The 21,382-nt window shown below is 40.0% G+C and overlaps 2 protein-coding genes across 4 annotated transcripts in view; one reads left to right on the plus strand and one right to left on the minus strand.

The window, feature by feature from the left end:
- Window positions 1-21,382, plus strand: part of nmd3 (NMD3 ribosome export adaptor) — a 286,762-nt gene that overhangs the window by 106,702 nt on the left and 158,678 nt on the right. The gene's annotated exons all lie outside the window — the stretch shown is intronic.
- The window catches only part of ift80 (intraflagellar transport 80 homolog (Chlamydomonas)), a 69,137-nt gene that overhangs the window by 36,415 nt on the left and 11,340 nt on the right, over window positions 1-21,382 (minus strand). For all 3 annotated transcript variants that reach the window (XM_083525693.1, XM_083525692.1, XM_083525694.1), the window contains exons 6-8: window positions 18,560-18,669; window positions 13,468-13,557; window positions 12,804-12,941 (exon numbers count right to left, since the gene is read on the minus strand). In XM_083525693.1, coding sequence (XP_083381819.1) covers window positions 12,804-12,941; window positions 13,468-13,557; window positions 18,560-18,669 — 338 coding nt within the window. The remainder of the gene's footprint in view (window positions 1-12,803; window positions 12,942-13,467; window positions 13,558-18,559; window positions 18,670-21,382) is intronic.

Here is a 21,382-nt window from a genome sequence, read left to right on the forward strand (position 1 = left end):
GACAGACAGACAGACAGACAGACAGACAGACAGACGCTTGGAACAATGTCTGGGTACTTATCTAAAAAGTCATGTGTCTACTGTGATATACTCTATATAATGTGGATGGATGGATGGATGGATGGATGGATGGATGGATGGATGGATGGATGGATGGATGGATGGATGGATGGATGGATGGATGGATGGATGGATGGATGGATGGATGGATGGATGGATTAATCTTTGGGACAATGTTTATTGTTAAAGGCACTAAACAAATAACAATGAATTTAATTAAGACAGACAGACAGACAGACAGACAGACAGACAGACAGACAGACAGACAGACAGACAGACAGACAGACAGACAGACAGATAGCTTTATTAATCTCAAAGGTATATTGTAATGTTACTGCAAACAGTTCACATACATACAACAAACATCAAGCAACAAATATATTTAAAAAAAACTATTATACAGTGTTTACAATAGGGAAGTTAGATGGGAGTCTGAGAACTGCACTTTGCAATAGTTACTTTCAATGCAGAAATTCCATTAAACGGGTTCCTGTTAACACTTTCTGTATAGCAACTGCTACAGCATCCTACATCCTACGCCTTTTCTCATGGTAAAAAAAAAAAAAGACTCCTTTTGTTTTTTTACAAAGCTCTGACACTTGAGACTCTTCTAACATAGCGATAATTATCAATAATACTGCTTTTCTCAGCTTTCACCCCTGATTTTTATTCATTTATTTACATACTGTAACACATCTATATGGTCAGCCACCATTTAAGTCTCTGCGTTACTATCGCAATGCTACATATATTACAATATAATACATTATTATATATACATATATATAAAATATCAGCTTTTTTTTAATTTTTAATTCAATACTGATGTGTGATTTGCAAATATCTCTAATCGAATACATGAGCTGGCAGGAAGAGGAAAGACAAAGAAAGACGAGGGAGATTGAGAGAGAGAGAGAGAGAGAGAGAGAGAGAGAGAGAGAGAGAGAGAGAGAGAGAGTAATGATCCTCATATGGCTGTACGCTCGGCTTCAGTCTCAACACTGTAACTATCCACACATGGCCGCTCCCCTGGGACTCATCAGCAGTGCCCAGCTGTGTGCTGGCCAGCAGAATTCAATTAGCACCACTGCACGCAGCACGGCTCGGCTCAGCGCAGCACGGCTCGGCGCAGCGCAGGATCAGGGCTTAGCTTCGGGATTTCTGGCCTCGCGATTCATAACCTTGCTCAACACTCGCTCTTGCTCCAAACCTCACGGTAAACTTGTTGCTCTTTCGGATCCCAGCGACAGCACCGGTGAAGTGTGCTAGCACTGGACAACTGATAGGACTGAACCCGATGGCAAAAAATCGCACCGAGAAAAACGTGGACGTAAAACAGAAGAGCGCCTGCATTCTCTCTTATCGGTACAGGTTTATAGAACGTAACTACACCATTAAGTATAAACTAGAAGACCTTTATTACGCATGTGTAATACTAAACAGGTTCCTCTCGCTCCAAAAACAATACGAGCGTAGCCTGGCCTCTCGCTCTCTCCTCTCTGTCAAGGGTGAAGGCTAAATTAAGGGAGGCCCTGGAGGGCTGCCAAAGGGGTGAAAAATGAAACCCCGGGTCGGTCAAAGAGCAAAGGTCAGGACTGAGTGGGGGAGGGGAAGGCTAGTTTGGGCGGTTTTAACTGACACTCGGTGTATTAGCTCAACTTTGTACAACATTTGGAGATTTTTCCAAACTAGCAGCCTAGTGAAAAATCCTGAAGAAAAAGAAAAAAAAAACATTTGCTGTGGTTTCCTCATTGTGCAATTTTCTAAATTATTTGCTTAATATTCTCCTTTGTGAGTCTTGTAAGAAAAACACAACAAAACTCTAATGCACAGCAGAACTCTGAATCCAGTCGATCCTCCAATATATTTGCGTGGGAAGACGAGGGAAAAGATAAGGACAATAAAAAAAAAGCTGTTCTATTTAAAACATTTGCCAAGACATACACTCAGGGTTGTTAAAAAAACAGCAAAAGAAACCTGCTCTATATAAAAAAAAAATAAAGCATAAAATTATTAGTTTGCGCTATAGATCCAGTTCTCTTTGCAGAAGAGACGCTCTGTCTGAGCTTTCTTTTACTTTTATTTAGAAAGTAATAAAATTGATATAGAGAGCTGAATTTGGGCATCTGGACCTTTCAAGCTACTTGATCATGTTGGGATATAATTGCGTAATGTGACCAGTAGAGCAATTCTGAGACTTTGAAGCACTTTAGACAAATATAATTCAAAGTGTATTGATATACCTTGATAATATATTGAGTACTCATTAACCACATCAATTAAAGGGGAAAATTTTGGAACTGGGTTTGGGAATTATAATGGAGAAGTGGAGTGGTGCACAACGAGTGTTTGATGTAAAAGAATGGTTTTATAGGAATGGTGATAGTGTGAGTGCTGGGCAAAAGGAATTTCGGCGTCATTACCAGTTAGGACGTCATCATTGTGTCAGCATGTTGTAGATCCTCATGATGATAGCTCGAACAGCCTCGATATTTTCTCATGTTACTTACATCAAACGCTCGTTGCACAAAACTCCACTACTTAATATTAATGGCAAAGGGTTCGAAACATGGTCGCACTGGTTTCAAACAACATCCCAGTGGTTGCCAACTCCTAGTTTCAAAATGTCCATTTCCCTGCGACCACGCTGTACATCAGCCTGTACTTAAATGCCCTATAGGCAGTGGTAGACAATAAGGAGATAAATGTAATTCGTTACTGTACTTAAGTAGCTTTTTTGCGTATATAACCTTTACTGAAGTGTTTCCATATGGGGAGATTTTAACTTCACTACATTTCAAAGTCAAATATCGTACTTTGCAAAATCAGTCTTATTTATGAGTGGATAAAAATGTAACTGTCAATCCACCAATCAGGTTCGATCGTGCTCTCTGTTTTGACCTTGCTTTGATTGAAACTCCAGACTCGAACTCACCACAACACCAGTGGCCTTATTTGCGTGATTTTATTATAAAACTTGAAAAAAAGGTTTTGGTCTCATGATAATTTTAATAGAAATTAATCACTGTTTCATTCATTAATATCATTTTATTAATAGATCGGTGTACTGAGAGTATCACTGGAGTCTTTTCACAGAAACTGAGTTGATTAAGCAAAGAGTCTTGTGACACAAAGGATAATCATAGCTGTAATAAATCAAAGTACTTTGGATACTCAAGTATTTGAAGGCAAAAACTTTTCAAAACACGACAAGCAAATTACAGCCGTTGGGAAAAGCAGCTAATAAATTAAACAGCGTCAACCATCCGAGCTGTTGCTGTTCGTGCGATGTGAAGAAATAGTGGGCTGAGCCAGAGGGAAAAGTTGAGCTTCGACACGTCGGCTTTCTGCCCTTTTCACGTTTCTGTCCCTTGCTAAAAATAATAATAATAATGTAGCTTTTCACATACAGGAGTTGATACAGGGAGGTGAGGAATAGAGAAGTTCAGGAGGCCATGGATGCGGCCCAATTTCTAAAGCCTGATGTTACTGATGGGCTGAAAAATTCTGACTGCACTGGAGCAGTGGCCGCAGATCCTCTGTCGCACGTTTCGCTCCGTGGCTACGGAAAAGGCGCCAATTTCCATAACAGGTTAGAGAAATCGCTCGAGTTTGAATTCGCAGACTGCTTTATCAGGCTGAACAATCACAAATATAATACTTGGCTGTCGCTGCCAAGTTGATAACTGGCCGCTTTTCAACAGCACTTCCCCACAAGCGATCCGAGCAATTAAACATAGACAAATTTGCAGCTGAATGGGGGGAAAAACAGGGAAAGCTGCAAAGATTTGCTTTCTTTTGCACATTTACACTTCCATCCCGAAGAGAACGCTTCTGGTTCAGCGTCGCGGCATGAAAACGTATAAAATCGATTTTATTACTAAGTGAAATTTTTTGCTTTGGTTCTTAGATTGTGATTTAGGATCATTTCCATAGCAATGATCATGCAATTTAACTATTAATTACTAGCAATTTAACTATGGACAAAAGTATGCGGACACCTGACTATTAGATTTGTGCTTTTTATATACCGTTCGGTCGCCATTCACACCTAATATAACCTCCATTCCTGTGGGAAGATGTTCCTCAGTTTTGGAGTGTGCTTATAGAGATTTGTGCTTATTCAGCAACAAAGCTGTTGTAAACTTGAGTACTGATGTAGGTAAGGGGAGGAGGTCTAGAGTGCAGTCAACGTTGTAATTCATCCCAAAGGTATTTAATAAGTTCGAGGTCAGAGCTCTTTAGCAGGAGATCTTCCACTCCAACCGATATAAACCATATCTACATGGAGCTGGCTTTGTGCACAGGGGCATCATCATGCTGGATCAGGTTTGGGTCTCCTAGTTGAAGTGAAGGGAAAATTTCATGCTTCTGCATCCAAAGACATCCTATACAACTGTGTGCCTCCAAGATTGTGGTATCAGTTTGTTAAGGAATCAGAAATGGCACAAAAAAAGTCAAGTGTCTATACTTTTGTCCATATAGTATAATTTTGGGTTCTTTTTTTAGATCCGCTTTGCTTTAAACCATTTTTTTAAAATACATTACGGTGCCCTGTTTTGCTAAACACTGTATGTGAATATATATATATATATAAAAGCCCAAGTTCTGATGATATCTACAGCCTCGCTTTCTCTCACCTTGACCCTTCCTTTATTTATTTTTTTTCTTTGAAATTTTCTTCTTTAACCTCCCTCCTGTTCTCCTTCGCGCTCTCTCGGACATGTTTGCCTTGTCTGTGAAGGTACTGATTTAATAGCCCAGGGAGTAATGACTCTGCCAGAGGGGCTGGCAAACCAGTGTCTGAGGCTGTCATTTATCTCTCTCCTTCTCTTGCTCCCTCCCCCGCTTTACCCTTACAGAAAAGGGGGAATGAAAAAGTGAGAGAGAGAGAAAGAGAGAGAGCTGCCACATTTAAACATTTTATAGGACCAGTCCACCCATAACAGCTGCTTTGCCAACTATAACGGTTCGCTCCAGTTTGTCGGCTTGCCAGCGCTGCTCTGTGCGTTCCCTTCACTTTTGCTGTTTCGCTGTATTAAAAGGAAGCGACAAAAATCCAGAGCTCGAGAGTTTGAAAATATCGAATCAGCAATAATCGTCTCAATGGACATTTCAGGATGCAAAAACTGTTGAACTGGACAATCTGAGCGAACTCGCGTTCACATCTGAGCGGCTGTTTTACCCGGCTGTGGCTGCTGAAAGCCAGAAATCGGGCCGATTTTAAAAATACATTCGACGTTCGAGGACACAAAAATAAACTGTAGTAAAGGGTATACAACATGGCATAAAGTGCACACAAACAGGACTGGCTGCAGAGCTAAACGTGTCGAAGAGACTTTTTACGCAAAGTGTAGGCTGATAAATATGGTTCTGTCAAATAAAAAAAAAGAAAGAAAGAAAGAAAAAAACTTTCCTCGGGTTCTTTGTCCTTTGGCCTTTTTCACTATTCTACCTCTTTTGCTGCCTAATGCTTGAGGGAGAGAAGGAGCGAGGGAGTGAGAGTGTGCTTGAGAGACAGAGAGAAAAAGAACAAGTGAGAGAGAGAGAGAGAGAGAGAGAGAGAGAGAGAGAGAGAGAGAGAGAGAGAGAGAGAAAGAAAGAGAGAGCGCGAGAAAGAGAGAGACGGAGAAGCCCAACCCAGTTGCCTAGGGAGAAAACTGCTGCTGACTCAGGACTCTCTTTGTTTCGCTGCTCTCTCTCTCGTTCCTTCTCTCCGTCTCTGCTGTCCAACCCCTCCACATCTGCTGTTTTTCCACACAGTTGTGCTCTCTCCCTCTCTCTCACACACACACACACATCCCCCTCCTCTTTCTCATGTCGATTTAATAGTGACGCTCTCTCCATCTGCATGGCTGGGGCTGAGCTCTCTTGTGATGAAAACAGATAAGTCCCAGAGAAAAAGACTCATAAATCTACACTCGTCTATCTCTCCATCACACGCTCTCTTTCTCTCTCTCCATCCAACCATCCCCCACCCACAAAAACCCTTCTTTCACGCTCCATTGCCGGGACTCTCAGTTCAAACGGTGCGAGATGTCGGTCCGCATTTCCAGACGCCCTGCACGCCCTGGCACGGCCCTCAGCTTCAACCTTCTGGAAGCTTCCACTTTAAATCTTCGCCACCCTGCAAACAAGCACCAACGGCACGATTCGGGGGACAAATTTCGACCCCGCAGCGACAGGGTTTATCAGCCACAAGTTAATCTTGCTGGGTTTTTTTTTCTCCCCCCTAGACACGCAGCTATCTCTAACCTACAAAAATGAAAAAAGAGGGGGAGGGGCACACCGGGCTGCACTTCTCACACCAAAAATCACAGCTCGAGACGTTAAATCACTGTTCCGTGGCCCTATTCCGAGCGTTTTGTTTCTAGCAGCAAATAACTGACGGATAGGACACAAAGTCAAGTTTTTTTTCTTGGCAAGAGCAAGCGATACATTTGGTGTGCGGTCATGGTGAGTCCTCTCTTAGACATTGCAGAGAAAAGGTGTAAGAGATTTGAGGGGTGTAGTGGAAGACAGGTCAGAGCGTCCTAAAGGTTCACTATTACAGTAATCAGTACTGGAACTAGAACCAAGTCGTGAACTTGAAAGTAAAAAAAAAAACGACCTCCTTTTTTGAGGTAAACAGAACCTCGTGCTAACATTTGTTCTGGCGAATTATTGGACAGCAGGCTACATTTCAAGCCACGTAGAAAGAGAGGAGGTGGAATCATCCGTCACACCGTTCCTATTTAGCCCCTGACACACGGTAAACGATGTGGCCGAGGGCCGGGGTCAGTGTTCGAGACGCTGAACTTCGACTTTGTTATCGTTGGAAGAGGGAAGCGAGACGTTTTTTTGAGCTCGGGCTCAGTCTGGTTTTGTAGCGCACCGCACGGCAGGAGCAGAATCAAACTGAAAGCAAAACTGTTCGTGTACTCACACACACACCCACACACACACACACCCACACACACACCCCCACACACACAGAAACGTATGCATATACAAACACACACACATATGCGCAACACGGCCATTAAGTAGCATATGCTGAACTCCAATTCCAAAAAAAATCTCATAAACCCATATTTTATTCACGAAAGGACATAGAAAACATTTCAAATGTTTCAGCTGAGGAAACTGAACGTAAATAAAGTTTAAAAAAAATAAGGTAATTTTGAATTTGGTGGTTGTAATACGTCTCAAAAAAGTTGGGATGGGGCAAACAAACCCAAACGTCTGGAAAAAGTAAGTGTTAGAAATGTAGACATTGAAACAGTTGGAGAAACATTTTGCCCCTAATGAGGTTCACTGGACTTCTAGTAGTTCCTAGAATAGCAAAGTCTACTAAAGGTGGTGGAGCATTTTCACATTTAGCTCCTAAACTTTGGAATAGTCTTCCTGACACTGTTCAGGGCTCAGACACACTCTCCCAGTTTAAGCGCAGTTTAGCAATTCAATCTGATCACATGCACATTATCAACTCGTGCTTGTTAATATTATGAACAGCAGCTATGCTAATTCCTCTCCACTGCTTCTCTCTCTCTCTCTACCCATCCCGAGGCATCCTGAGGTTGCGCCAGCTCCAGTTGTGACCCACCTCATGAAGATTATGGACCTTCAAAGAAGTAGATGCCTGCAAACATCCTGAACCATCTAAAGACGTACCAGCGCCAATTGGATTTTACTTTATGTGGAGTTTGGACATTGGACCTCTTTAAATGTTTAAAGGCTCTGGCAAGGAGAAGCTGGTGTTGGTTCTACTGTATGATGATCTCAAATGGTTCACGCCGATAACAGAAAGCTGATTGGCTGTTGCATGTTGGTCTGATTTGTAGTCGTAATACAGCGAATTGTATTTGGACAAGCGAAAGAAAGATCCACAACACCACGTAAACTGACAAATAAAACCTACTAAGTATGAGCATCAGATAGAGCGTTACATGGACATCGGAAATATTAAGACCTGTTTAAAATGATTTAAGACCTTTAATTTAGATTTTTAAATTTGAGCATTTTTTACATTATTTTTTAAGACTCTGTGGAAACCTTGGTAATTGTTACTAGATGTACAATAACTTGTATAACTGTATCATTGTAACACATTTCTTACAGTATATTTCCAAAAATAAAGAAATTCATTGATTTTATACTTAATATCGAACTTAATATGTATATTTGTCTTATATTTTAGTCATATATGTTTCTTCCCAATATATGTTACCACACAAAAATGGAGACACAATTGCGTTTTTAGATGTGGTAATAACATTTTCCCTTGAAGAGACCCAGGAGATGAGTGAATGGGTTGGTGTGGAAAATCTTGAGTTGCCTGCTGTAGATCTCCAACCCTACACTGTGAACACTGAAGGTACCCCATACCTCCTCACCTCACCTACATCAGTACCTGAGTTTACTAACACGATGGTGGCTGAATGAACACGAATCTCCACAAGCACACTCCAGAATCTAGAGAAACATCTTCCTAGAAGAGTGACGGTTATTCTAACAGCAAAGTGTGGAATGTGATGTTCAGGAAGCAAATACGCATCTTATAGAGCGGTGTCTGTAAACCTTTACCCGTATAGTGTATATAGAACATGCAGAGAAATCAGAATGCATGTTACTAGAAACGAATCAAGACCTTCTGACCAATCAGAATCAAGAATTTAATGACAATGGTGTCTGAGGCAAAAATGTACTCGGCTTCACTGATCGATGAAAGGGGACTCGTTTACACCGAGTATGTGTGTGTCAGAGAGTGAGTGAGAGAGAAAGAGAGAGAAAGAGAAAAGCTTGCAGTATGTATGAGTCACACTTGTTTGTAGGGGTGACAAAAATTGTGACAGAGCCCAGACGCTAGACACCAGCTGCAGCCACTCGTAAATAGACTGTTGTCTAGAGGGCACATGTGTGCGCCCCCCACTCTTTCACTCACTCACACACACTCACGCACACTCACACACACAAATATGCTCGCACGCTCAAATTGGCACAAAAGACTTCAGGACACGCTTCATGCAGACAGCTTTTTTGTAGTATTCACGCAGTCATTTACACACACACACACACACACACACACACACACAGTTGAGTAACAATGTAGATAAATTTTTCGAATTCATTGAACACTCGTGAGTTCAACTTGAACTTGACTTTAAGTTAATCACCAGGGCCCCTTGTTTGTGGTTACGGTTGCCAGTTCCTGCCCTTGAGGGGGTTAGGAACGGGGCAATGTCAGGCCAAGTGTGTAAGCTGTAAGCGCACACACACACACACACACACACACACACACACACACACACACACACACACACACACACACACGGTATCACATGTCTACCAGCTTATCTGTGCAGTGTCACCATGTTAGGAGAATGTATATGAGCACCTAAATGTATGTCTAGTAATCCATATGTTTACAGATACACCAGTGCTCACCAGATAGAAGGCAGTAGCAAAGGGGCCTAAAGAAGGTTGAAGGGAGGCTGGAGGGGGGCTGGAGCGGCCAGAAGGGCCAAACTGGCCTTGACGGCTAAGTGGAGTCCTGCTGAAGGTGAAGGGTTAAACGAGCCCGGCTTTCCTGCTGAGCCAGCACTCTGCCAAGTGCAAGGTTTCATTGTAGTAGATAGGGAATGAAACTCCTGCCCATTAGTCATGGAAGGAGCGTTGAGGCTCCTCACGGGTTGTTAACCGTTTCACCGCCACGATCGTAAAACAAAACACACACACACTTACGAACACTCATATTCTGCTAGGTCAGAGGCAGCAGGTTGACACGTCTGAACACGACACTTGTGCTGTGAAGTTTGAAAAGAAATTGAAAGAAAAGTGTTTTTTCACTATGAATTAAACAAAAAAGGAGGGTAGCAAAGAAATAACTGTTTGAAGTTTCTATAATACAACTAAAAAAAACTTATTTCTTGCTGACACTCCACAACAATACATACATTTAGAAATGAACAACCTTCCACTGTTTTATTTTATATATATATATATATATATATATATATATATATATATATATATATATATATATATATATATATATATATATATATATATATATATATGTATACTGGTGATCAAAATTAGAGAACAATTTATAATTGAACAATTCTGAAATAATGTCATCTTCACTGCTCAACAGTTGAAGGAGTTTTAGTCCTGTCTATACCATGCTACCAGAACACCTTTTCCACAAAATAACTAAGGCATTTAAGAAAAAATAAACCAATAATTTCCAGAAAACACACTGATCGCTGGAAAACAATTCAAATGATCTCACTTAAGCACCCACCGAACTCGCCAGATTTGCAGACTTCGCCTTCTTCCCGACAATAAAGTTCCAGCTCAAAAGTTGTCGTTAAGTCTTGACACCTATGCGGAGATCCAGTAGAAGGTGCTTAAACACGCTTTGAAAAAGATTTCCTGGACACATTTTAGAAGTGGCAGAACCTCTGGGAGCACTGAATTGCTGTGCAATGGCACAATTTGGAAGGTGATAGCGTGTAAACGTAGATAAATAAAATACCTAGTTTCGAAACATGTAGAATTCAATTCTCCTTTCACTTGAACTAGGAGACTCAAACCTGTTCCAGTCTGGCAATACCCCTGCGCACAGACAGCTCCATGAAGATATGCTTTATATGGGCTGAAATGGAAGATCTCCAGCTATAGAGCTCCAACCCAATTGAACAGCACTACAATGAATTGGAATGCTGACCGCACCCCAGACCTCCTCACCTCACCTACATCAGTACCTGACTTCACTAAAACTCTTGTGGGAAATTGAACACAAATTCATACACTCCAATATCAGGTGGAACATCTCCCCAGAAGAGTGGAGGTTATTATTAGAGCAAATGGGACTAAATGTGTAATGATATGTTCATAAAGTAAATACGAATCTCATCATAAACTAAGGTCATACTATAGGATATTGCTGATCACCACTATATACAGTATAATCAAATATACTGAATTTTTAGAAGTCATAGTCGAACGTATTTGCTCAAGAATGTTGTATTTTATCCGATTTCCTGAATATAATGATTAAAAGGTATCCTGCAGGGGCTGGTTTGCTCGACAGGACTCTCCTTCACAGGCATGCTGTACATGTATACCGTAGGTGTTAGAGAGAAACTGAGAAGACTAGCTCAGCGGTGAGAGATTGAAGGAGGTAGATTGAGAGTGAAAGACTGTGGTAGAGAAGATTATGAGCATTGAGGGTTTGAAAAAGTCGGTTTCTCGGAATCTCTGCTCATTCTCTACAACCGTTGTTTTGTCTTATGGAAGGAAAAAACATCAAACACTACTCCTGTACACAACAAAAAAGTATTTAAGGGGGGCAAACACACACCAAAACTCAAAGATTCAAATCCAATGCAGCGGCTTCCCTTGCTAACCCTTGTGCACTGGGACTACGGATTCCTCCCAGAATCTGGCGATCGCAGATCCTCGTATTGGAGAGTAATAAACGGACTGACGGAGCAATGACATATCAACGCTGATGAAGGAGCCAAGAATTTTTAGTGCTGATTAATGGTTGGAGAGAATAAAGACTGCATCTGGTCCGATCCTCCCGAGACACGGCCCGTGCGGTTCCACTACATTTTTTTTTCCGCCCGGCTGTTTAGAACTAGCTCACTTACGATCGGAATTAGTGACTACAGAAACTAAACAATGTCCACATGAACTCGTCCGATCTATTGTGAATTTATTTTACTCTATTTTTTTTTTTCCAGTAAGTCTGCCTGCTTTGTCTGCTTCTGCTTGTCTTTGCAAGCTGGGGAAAAAATCAGCTGAAAAATAAGACAGATAGGATCCTTGTAAAAAAGGTCATAATATCCTTTCCATATTAAAAACCATTTCTGTAAAAATGTTGTCTTCTATTTGTTTGATACAGGATTCTAGGTGTTTAGATGATTCTAGGGTTTAGACTGAAATCTTCTACTTCAAAGTCATGTTATTGTACTAGATGCAGTATGCAGTTAGCATTGTCTTGCTTAAATATGCAAGGCATTTTGTAGATGGAAGCATTTGCTGCTCTAAAACCTGTGTATACCATTTAGCATTGATAGAGCCTTTACAAATGTGAAAGCTGCCCATTTCACAGGCACTAACGCAATCCCCATAGCATCAGAGATGCGGCTTTTTAAACTAAGCATTGATAACAAGCCAGATGGTCCCTCTCCTCTTTAGTCTGGAGGACATGGTGTCCATGGTTACCAAATAGAAATAAAAATTTCGATCTTAGGCATCCAATATCCATACAATCAGAGTGTCATAACTATTTTTGAATTGGAGATTTGTGTATGTGTGTGTATATATATATATATATATATATATATATGTAATAACAATATAATATAATATTTATAATAGTAATATAATATACACGTTAATGCATGAACCCATGGAATCTAAATGTATTGCTCATACAAACCCCTGTAATTGAGGGGTTTTTTTGTGTATTAATAATTAATTTAGATTACATTTGACGCTACAGTCAAAGCTGCTGCTTCAGAAAATAAATCGACTGCTTTTGAGACTCGAGAAATATACTTTAAAAAAATCTATTTTTTAAATCTAAATCTGATTTCTTTTATAAAAAATCACATTTGATCGAATCCAGTTTTAAATAAAAAACAAACAGCTGCCAATTATGCCGATAAAATGATTATATTAAAGATCATATTTATATATTTTTTCTATTAGAATGCTTGTGGATCCGACTGAGGGTTCGATGTTCTTACCCCGGTCTTGTCGCACAGTCGTAGGGTGTTGAAGGAGCCCATAGCGAACACCTCGCCATCAGGAGCCCAAGCCACCGAGGTGACAGGGTAGTTGTGGGGAGCAGTTGAGTACAGAGGCCTCCCATAGCTGTCCCACACCTGTTTAGAGCAAAAAAAAAAAACAGGGAAAGGGTAAGTTTAGCACATGTAGAAAGGAATATACTACAACGGATGTGTTGTTTCGAGGAAATAAACAAGGCTGGTGTGACGCGAGCTCACGTCAAATGCACTTTCTGTTACTACAAGGAAACTAAGTATTTTCCAAAAAGCACTTTATTCCTTTTACACCATATCAATTCAGTACATTTCTTTTTTACATTTAATAAACAAATGCAGCTTGTCATGTTACCAATAAACCGCAAAAGCGCTCGTAGTGGAGACTCCTTCCGAAATGTAAATAAACATGTCCTTATAGAAAACATCGCCTTAATAATATGAACCCTGTGAGAATTACGATGACTCTTCATTATAATTTGTATCAAAGTAGAAAAAAAAGATCATAATAAACATGAATCTATCATGTATTTTCGCACATCGCTATAATTAGAAGGATTGAATGGTTCTTCGTGGAACGTTACTTCTGAGACGAGAACTTCATGCTCTCTTTACGCTCTTTTTGTCTCACCTTACATTTGCAGTCTTCACCTCCAGACAAAATCAGATCATTTACAGAATTCCAGTCCACCTTTAGAATAATGCCGTCATGAGCCTTCCACTGCAGGGGGAAACACAGATTGTTTGTATGAGCTATTACTGAGACATATCGGGGAAAAAAACTTTGTCGCGATATTTTCGGGATTTTCTTTGGAATTTTTGGGAATTTCACCGATAACCAGACTTTATTTAAAAACGATAATTAAAAAAAAAAAAAAAAAAAAAAAAAGAAAATTGCGTGTACATTTCCTTTATTGTACGAGAACACTTTTACAATATCAATAGGATACTGATTTGTTAAAACAATATATCGAATGACAGGGTATTTATTTCAAACCGAAGCATTAAAGCAAGAACAACAAAAATCACCGATTTTCACCACAGTTTGCAGATGGGTGCCTTTTGACTAACATCTGACGTTTCAAACCCGAACCCGAGTTCTTCTGTAGATTATGAGGTGGCTGGTGTTTGAGTATAGTAAACTATGATTTTGCATATTTACAATTGCGATATTATCGCACATGATGTGTATCGTGAACCCCTAACGATTCGGCGCGATCCTGAAATGCGTGAACCGAGAAAAGAACACGCTGCATTTCTGCGATCGTTTGGCATCGGGACACCATCGGGAAGCATGACTTCACTGCAAAATGGCTGATAAGCTTAAATATCCCAGCAACCCATTGTTGAGTCACGAGTCGTGTGTGAACGACGGCACTGTTAAATTGTTCTCTGATACGAATTGAATTTCTATTCAGCAATCTGCACAACTAAGCATTGTCGGATTAGATACAGTTCAGGCAAGCACACAGAGCACATACTGAACCACTCTGTATTCTGTATCCACTCTATATGACAATGAAGTCTTAAGGACAAGTGTCTTTCAGCAGGTGAAAATTGGTAGCTTGATGGAAAAGATGTTAGATTTCTGTTAGGAAAGATCGAGTTCAAACTCCAACACTGCCAATTTATGACTGCTGGGCTCTTGAGCAGGGCCCTTAACCCTCAAATGCCCAGTTGTATAAATAGGAGGTATAGGAGGCACCAAAGGTCACTGGCTATCCTCAAACAATAGGTAAAAACCTACCACTTCCTGAAACACATAAACTAGCATTTATTTTCCCTGTTTGTTTTATGTTTTTTTTTTTATAAATTATAAAAATAAATAAAAATAACTTTTTCCATTAGGGGATCATCCTTCTCCATTCCCCCCTGTCCTCTACATCTGCCTCCTTCGAATTAACTACCAGCATGTCTTCCCTCACCACAACCATAAACCCCCTCCTTGGCCTTCTTCTTTTCCTCATTCCTGGTGACTCCATCCTCAACATTCTCCTACCAATATACCCCATGTCCCTCCTCTGCACATGTCCAAACCATCTCAATCAGGCCTCTCTCACTTTGTCCCTAAAATGTCCTACATGGGCTGTCCCTCTAATAAACTCATTTCTAATCCTGTCCATCGTCGTCACTCCCAATGAAAATCTCAAAGCATTTTAAAAACTACTCTGCTCAAATTGCTCCCAGTGGAGTTTAAGGCTGATGTTATACTAAGTTTGCAACCAGTGTTAAAGAATTCATTGATAAAGACTTCAAAGCCCTTGTGCACGTCGCTCTGGATTAGGGCGTCTGCTAAATGCCGTAAATGTATATGTTTTGTCTTAAATGTATCCGGGTTACTGTATATGATTTTCATGAGAGAAATGGGAGGCTATGCACACAGAGAGATTCATAAACAAGTGCAGGCCAAAATGTTGAACGGAGAAAGTAGCAGTTGGGAGGACGTGTCCTGAAACAGCTGACACACCGGCCCTTGTCTGTTCTGTGTTACGATAATTGCTTCAACTCCAGGGTAATTGAAAACAGTGCAGTGGATTTGTTTCGCAGTTGGCCACGAGGACCGGGACTCGACACCCACTTTCATGCTGCAGGACCCCCATTTTCGCTTCTGATAAAGACTCGTATTAAATAATGCACTCAGGTCGGGTTAGACTGCTTCCCGGGGGGGTCAACAGCCATACAATTGATTTGGCATAAATACATGTACACAATTACATATGCATTAATCGTACCAACCAGCAACACTACTGGGTTTGCTTTATATTCATTGCAATACATTTGTACATCTGAAAGAAAAAAAAAAACCCTGAATGATTTGCATATTAATAAAGTCTCTTTAAACTTGAGCTAAAGGTAAATTTTGTCTTTTAAAATGTTCAGCTCACTCACTTGTACACTCAAATACCCATCAGGCTAATATCATTATTAATGAAGATCGCAAGTTGGTTAAACTGAGTCTTTGGCACGACTGACTTGCATTCTGAAACACTGAGTTGCACGAAGTGTTCAGCTAAAATGAGCAAATTCACTGGTCAGATGATTCATTATTTGGAGGACAGGAACTGGATATGAATGAGATACTCATTAGATACACCACATTATCTGTGTAAAGCTGCTTTGAGACAATGTTCATTGTTAAAAGCGCTATACAAATAAAAATGAATTGAATTAAATAGATATGATGGATATGAACGGTTTTTTTTTTGCATTTTACATTCGTTGACTTTTCCACCTCGTCCAGTACTTTAAACTCTTCAAAGTTTTACTCCAAAGTTCAAAAGAAGCAGCACGAGACTGAATGATTCTTGGTTAACGTTCTGAACTATTTAGGTTTCGTGTTCATGAGTTGATGTGTGCATTACGGTGGTGTGTATCTATTCTGCCTCAGTGCTTTTAATGGCTTTCCCCAGACTGAGGTAAGGCAAAGAGCAAGGGTCACAGGGGCCCACTTGGGGTCACAGAGTAATGCTTTTACAAACTGACAGCTGTTGCTCGGGAAAAGCTGGACCGAGAGATCTGTCTAAACCCCTCAGCCTGTTTACTCAAGATCCCTGCTGCAGTTCAGCGCCCGGTACAACAATAAACACAGGGGCATTGCACCACCAATGCTTTAAACTGCTGACAACGGAGCACACACACACACACACACACACACACACATACACACACACAAAACACTAATTAAGTTGGGTTTAAGAACAGCTACGCTATAAAATGAGGGAAAAATCAAAGCACTTTTTCATCATACTTGGACCATACAGCTAACACACAAACACACACACACACACACACACACACACACACACACACACACACACACACACACACACACAAACTCAGGATCTGATTAATTTGTTTGTTTTAAACATGATTTACTGCGGCTTTACTACGTTCAAATGCTTTTCAGTGTTTGTATATTTAATTTATGCAAATATCATGTAAATATTATGCAAAATTAAATTTGCAATACATTCCAAATGCTTATATCTTTACAAATAAATAAAATGTGTGTATTTTTCTTTTTCAACAAAAGCAGTTAAAACAATGTTGTATTATATTTCATATAGATTTTTTTATGCATGGTTGTCAACTTGCCATCTGCAATTATCGTTAAAAAACAATACAAATGATGATTTACACAAATTACACAAAGTTTTTTTACAGAAAGAAACAACCCAGCATGAGTGAATTTGTTAAAAGGAGAAATTCCCCCATGCACCCCTCAGCAAGCAGCTACTATACACTTTAAAAAGTCTAAATTAAAGATAGTTAAACGCAATACGTGGCCTTTGCATTTTTAAAAGTACACTTTTACACATAAATACCTAGAATTAGGCTTTTATATAGTTATAATAAGCAACACAAAAAATATTTTTTTAAATCTGATTAATTGGATAAAAATAATAATCATCCGATTCATCGATTTATCAAAAAAAAATCGTTAGTTACAGCCCTAATATATATATATATATATATATATATATATATAAATATTCTTTAAAAATATATCTAAAATTATTTAAATGAGCATGCGCAATTATGCTAGTGAAATAATACATTAATAAAAAAACTAAGCTTTCAAAGAAATTGAGCAAAATAAAATACAAAAAGAAAAGAAAAATCCTATTGAAAAGTTAGAAATGGTTTCTGCTTTAGTGAATAGATTTCACAGCTCCATACAGTGTGTGTGTGTGTGTGTGTGTGTGTGTGTGTGTGTGTGTGTGTGTGTGTGTTTCCACTGTGTTGACAGATTTAGTTTTTTGGGGTTTATGCTCAAACCCTAATACAGCTGTTTTATGTTGTTTTTTTTTTTTTACTTTCTATAATCGATTTGATGAGGTTTTTCCGCTTCTGCATGTTTTTTGCCAAAAGGAAAAAAAAAACAAAGGCAACCTGAACTTGGACGTATGATGGACTGCATTGTCTGGATATTTTCACATTCTGTAATCACAGACATTTTTAAATAAATAAATAAATAAATAAATAAATAAATAAATAAATAAATAAATAAATAAATCCTTATTTACAGATCATGACTCTATAAGACAATCAAGCTGGTCTGAGCAAAGCTTTAGACATTTATGCTGATGCCTGGAGAGAAGAAGGAGAATGTTTAAAGAAAATCCTTTATAAGATACATACAAACTATATGGACAAATGTTTTTGAACACCTGACCGTTAGACTGGTGTGTGCTTTTTGAACATCCCATTCTTTATCGAGTTCTCATAACTTCCACTCTTCTGGGAAGGTGTTCCACTAGCTTTTTAAATGTGTTTGTGGAGATTTATGCTAGTTCAGCCATGAGAGCAATTAGGAAAGTCAGGTACTGATGTAGGTGAGGTGAGGAGACCTGGACTGCAGTCAGATTTCGCATTTATTCCAAAGGTGTTCTTTGTGTTGGAGTCAGAGCTCTATAGCAGGCACATTTCAGATCTTCCACTCCAACCCATATAAACCAATTATTTAAAGAGCTGGTTTTGTGTACAGGCACATTGTCATGTTGGAACAGGTTTGGGTCTAATAGTTCAAGTGAAGGAAAAATTTAATACTACCACATCTAAAGACGTCCCATACAATTGTGTGCCTCAATCTTTCTGGTAACCGTATGGGCAGGAACCTGAATAGGAAGATGGCTGGAAAAGTGTGGTGTCCTAATAGTTTTGTTCATACGGTCTACATAATGCATAACGCTCCAGTTCCTGTTGTGCTGTATGTGCATTACCTGCAGAGATTTGGAGCTCGGCTGCAGGGGTTTGATGACGAGCTGTCGGCCAAATGTGTAAAGTATTCTGTCGGAATCTGGAGCCCAAGCCACGGAGTACACGGGACATCCTGTATGAGGCAGAGAGAAAGACATATAATGTTCAGAAGGACAAAAATTATGTATTTGTTTTCAGAGTTGGTGACGAGTCCATTAATAAGGTCAGTAACGACGCAGTAACGCCGATTCTTACGTCTTCAGGGATACAAAATGCACATTGTAGAAGAAAGTTTTTAAAAGCTAAAGAGCATTAAAAAGTAAACGAATACAATTATATACAATGGCAATCATATATGTTAGAGCATGAATAGGCCTTAATTGTAATTATCAATAGCTGTGATTAAAGGGCGTTAAAGGAAAAAAAAACTGTACAATGTTTAACAAAAGTTTGTAGACACCTGAGCATAAATTTGTACATACTTTTTAAAACATCCCGTTCGCTCTTATAATAACCTCCACTCATCTGAGAAGATGTTCCACTCGATTTCTACTCATTCAGCTCATTCACAAGGGTCTTAATAAAGTATGACTAAGGTCAAGTAAAAGTTTGGGGAAGACCCCCCATATAGCTAGAAAAGTCGGGCGACCCAATACTTTTGGCTAAACAATATATCAATGTGTGCATGTTCTTTTATCAGAATTTACCAGCGAAATCATGAAACGGGTCAATTTTAGTTTTATTTATAAAATAAATCAATCAATCAAATTCATGTCTCCATGCTATGATTAAAAACCAAGACGGGACAGACCTCTTCCATCTGCACCGTGCTTTACTACTTTGTTGTATTTTGTTCGTTTTTCTTTTCTACCAAACCAGAAAACCGTGTGACGTTTTCGAGCTGCTGCACACGGCTGTACCTTGGAGGAATGCAAAGAGCAAAGCAATACTGCACACATCAGAGCACACCACATGAAGAGAGGCAGCTAGGCAAGACAAACCTGGCTGGAACAAGACGTATGCACGTGTGTAAGAGAGAGAGAATGAAAGAAAAAAAGAGAGAGAGAGAGAGAGAGAGAGAGAGAGAGAGAGAGAGAGAGAGAGAGAGAAAGACACTGACATTTAACCCTGCCCCAGGTGCTTGTGGTTTCTCACAAATGCCAAGAGGTCACATGGTCTTGGGCTGACAGAAGGCAACAGGAGCGGAGGGTGATGAGTTCCCGCTGTTCTTCCTTTGCACACCTCCCCCAACACCCCCTCACCATCCTTCTCTCTCTCTCTCTCTCTCTCTCTCTCTCTCTCTCTCTCTCTCTCTCTCTAGTCCCAGATGGGTCAGGGTTACATAATCACTCTGCTAAACTCAACAATGGCCCCCAGCTGTACCTGAGACTCCTCCCACAGAGACCGAATCAGGGAGCGAGGAGGAAAAAAGCAGACAAGAGAGGGAAAAAAAGAACAGAGTGTACATAAAGAGAGAGACAGATGAGTGCAGATTTATTAGAGACACACACAGAGACACATGCAAACATGGACACATACCTAGACACCGACTGAAAGAACGAGACACAAACGCACAATATTACACAAGCATAGGGTTTCTGCAGGTTTCACCAAGTCAAATTTATGTCTGTTTAAGAATGAAATTTACGACCTGCATCACGACATCAAAAACGAGAGCGCAAACATTGTTGTTAGCGACTGACCTTAACCGAGCCCTGAACGCTAACGTTGTTATCGCTCAACTCGCATTTCGCCGTAGCTAAAATGAAATCCGTTTTACGTCTGTGGTACGATCCAAGAGAGATTTGTAAGACGAAGAATTATATTTGGATTAGCGAAAGGAAGAACTACAAACAACCACGGAAACGAACAAACAAACAAAACGTTCTAAAGTGCTGTGGGAGCATTTCAATGAGCATTAAAGGTAGTGTTACATGGACATCAGAAAAATGAATTAAGACCAAGAACAATGTAGTCAAGACTTCTTAAGGTCTAAGATTTTAATTTTAGTCTTTCTTTTTAGTATTTTTAAGACCCCCCGAAACCCTGAAAGAGATAAACACAGAGACTTAAAAGACATGTAGAAACAGAGACAAAAAAAAGAAAGAGATAGAGAGACAGACAGACAGACACACACACACACACACACACACACACACATTATGAAACAGAGGGCGCAGAAAGACAGAGAGACAGGGTTTTTTTTTGCCGTTTTAAATTTTTTCCACTTTGGAGGATGTTTTCAAAAGGCTACCTTGACTGACAAAATGCCATCTCGGTGTGGTCTCTGTCCCTCTCTGTCCCCCTGTGTCCCTCTGACTAAACATAAAGCCCGTAATATCTAACTCCAGACTCATACGGAGCAGTCTCATGACCGTACAAAGGATTTCACAGCAACATTATCCCAAGCCTTAACTATTCACGTGCATCCTTCTCTCCGGGTCGATACGCCGAAGCGGGACCGTTCCAGAAGCTTCTAATGACATCACTGAGGTGCATTAAAGACAACACTCAGCTGAAACAATTAATAAGCGAAGCGCATGTTCCGAATTAATAACTAGGTCATTACACATTGCTTTTAAAGCAAAGATGCCTGACGGTGCTCAAACAGGCACGGATCTCGTGTGTGGGTTTTTTTCATTGTGCCAGGGGAACATCCGGGAACAGCCAGGGGAACAACAGGCCGGGAACATCTCACAGAAGCTTCAGTTTTGGAGATGCTCTGACCCAGTCACATCACAGTTTGGCCAAACTCTCTCAAATCTTTACGCTCGCCCATTTTTCCTGCTTCTTACACGTCAACTTTGAGGAAAATATTTTTAATAAATATATCCCACCCACTAACA

This window comes from Silurus aristotelis (assembly GCF_946808225.1).
Source record: "Silurus aristotelis genome assembly, chromosome: 22".
In the NCBI taxonomy this organism is placed as follows: domain Eukaryota; kingdom Metazoa; phylum Chordata; class Actinopteri; order Siluriformes; family Siluridae; genus Silurus; species Silurus aristotelis.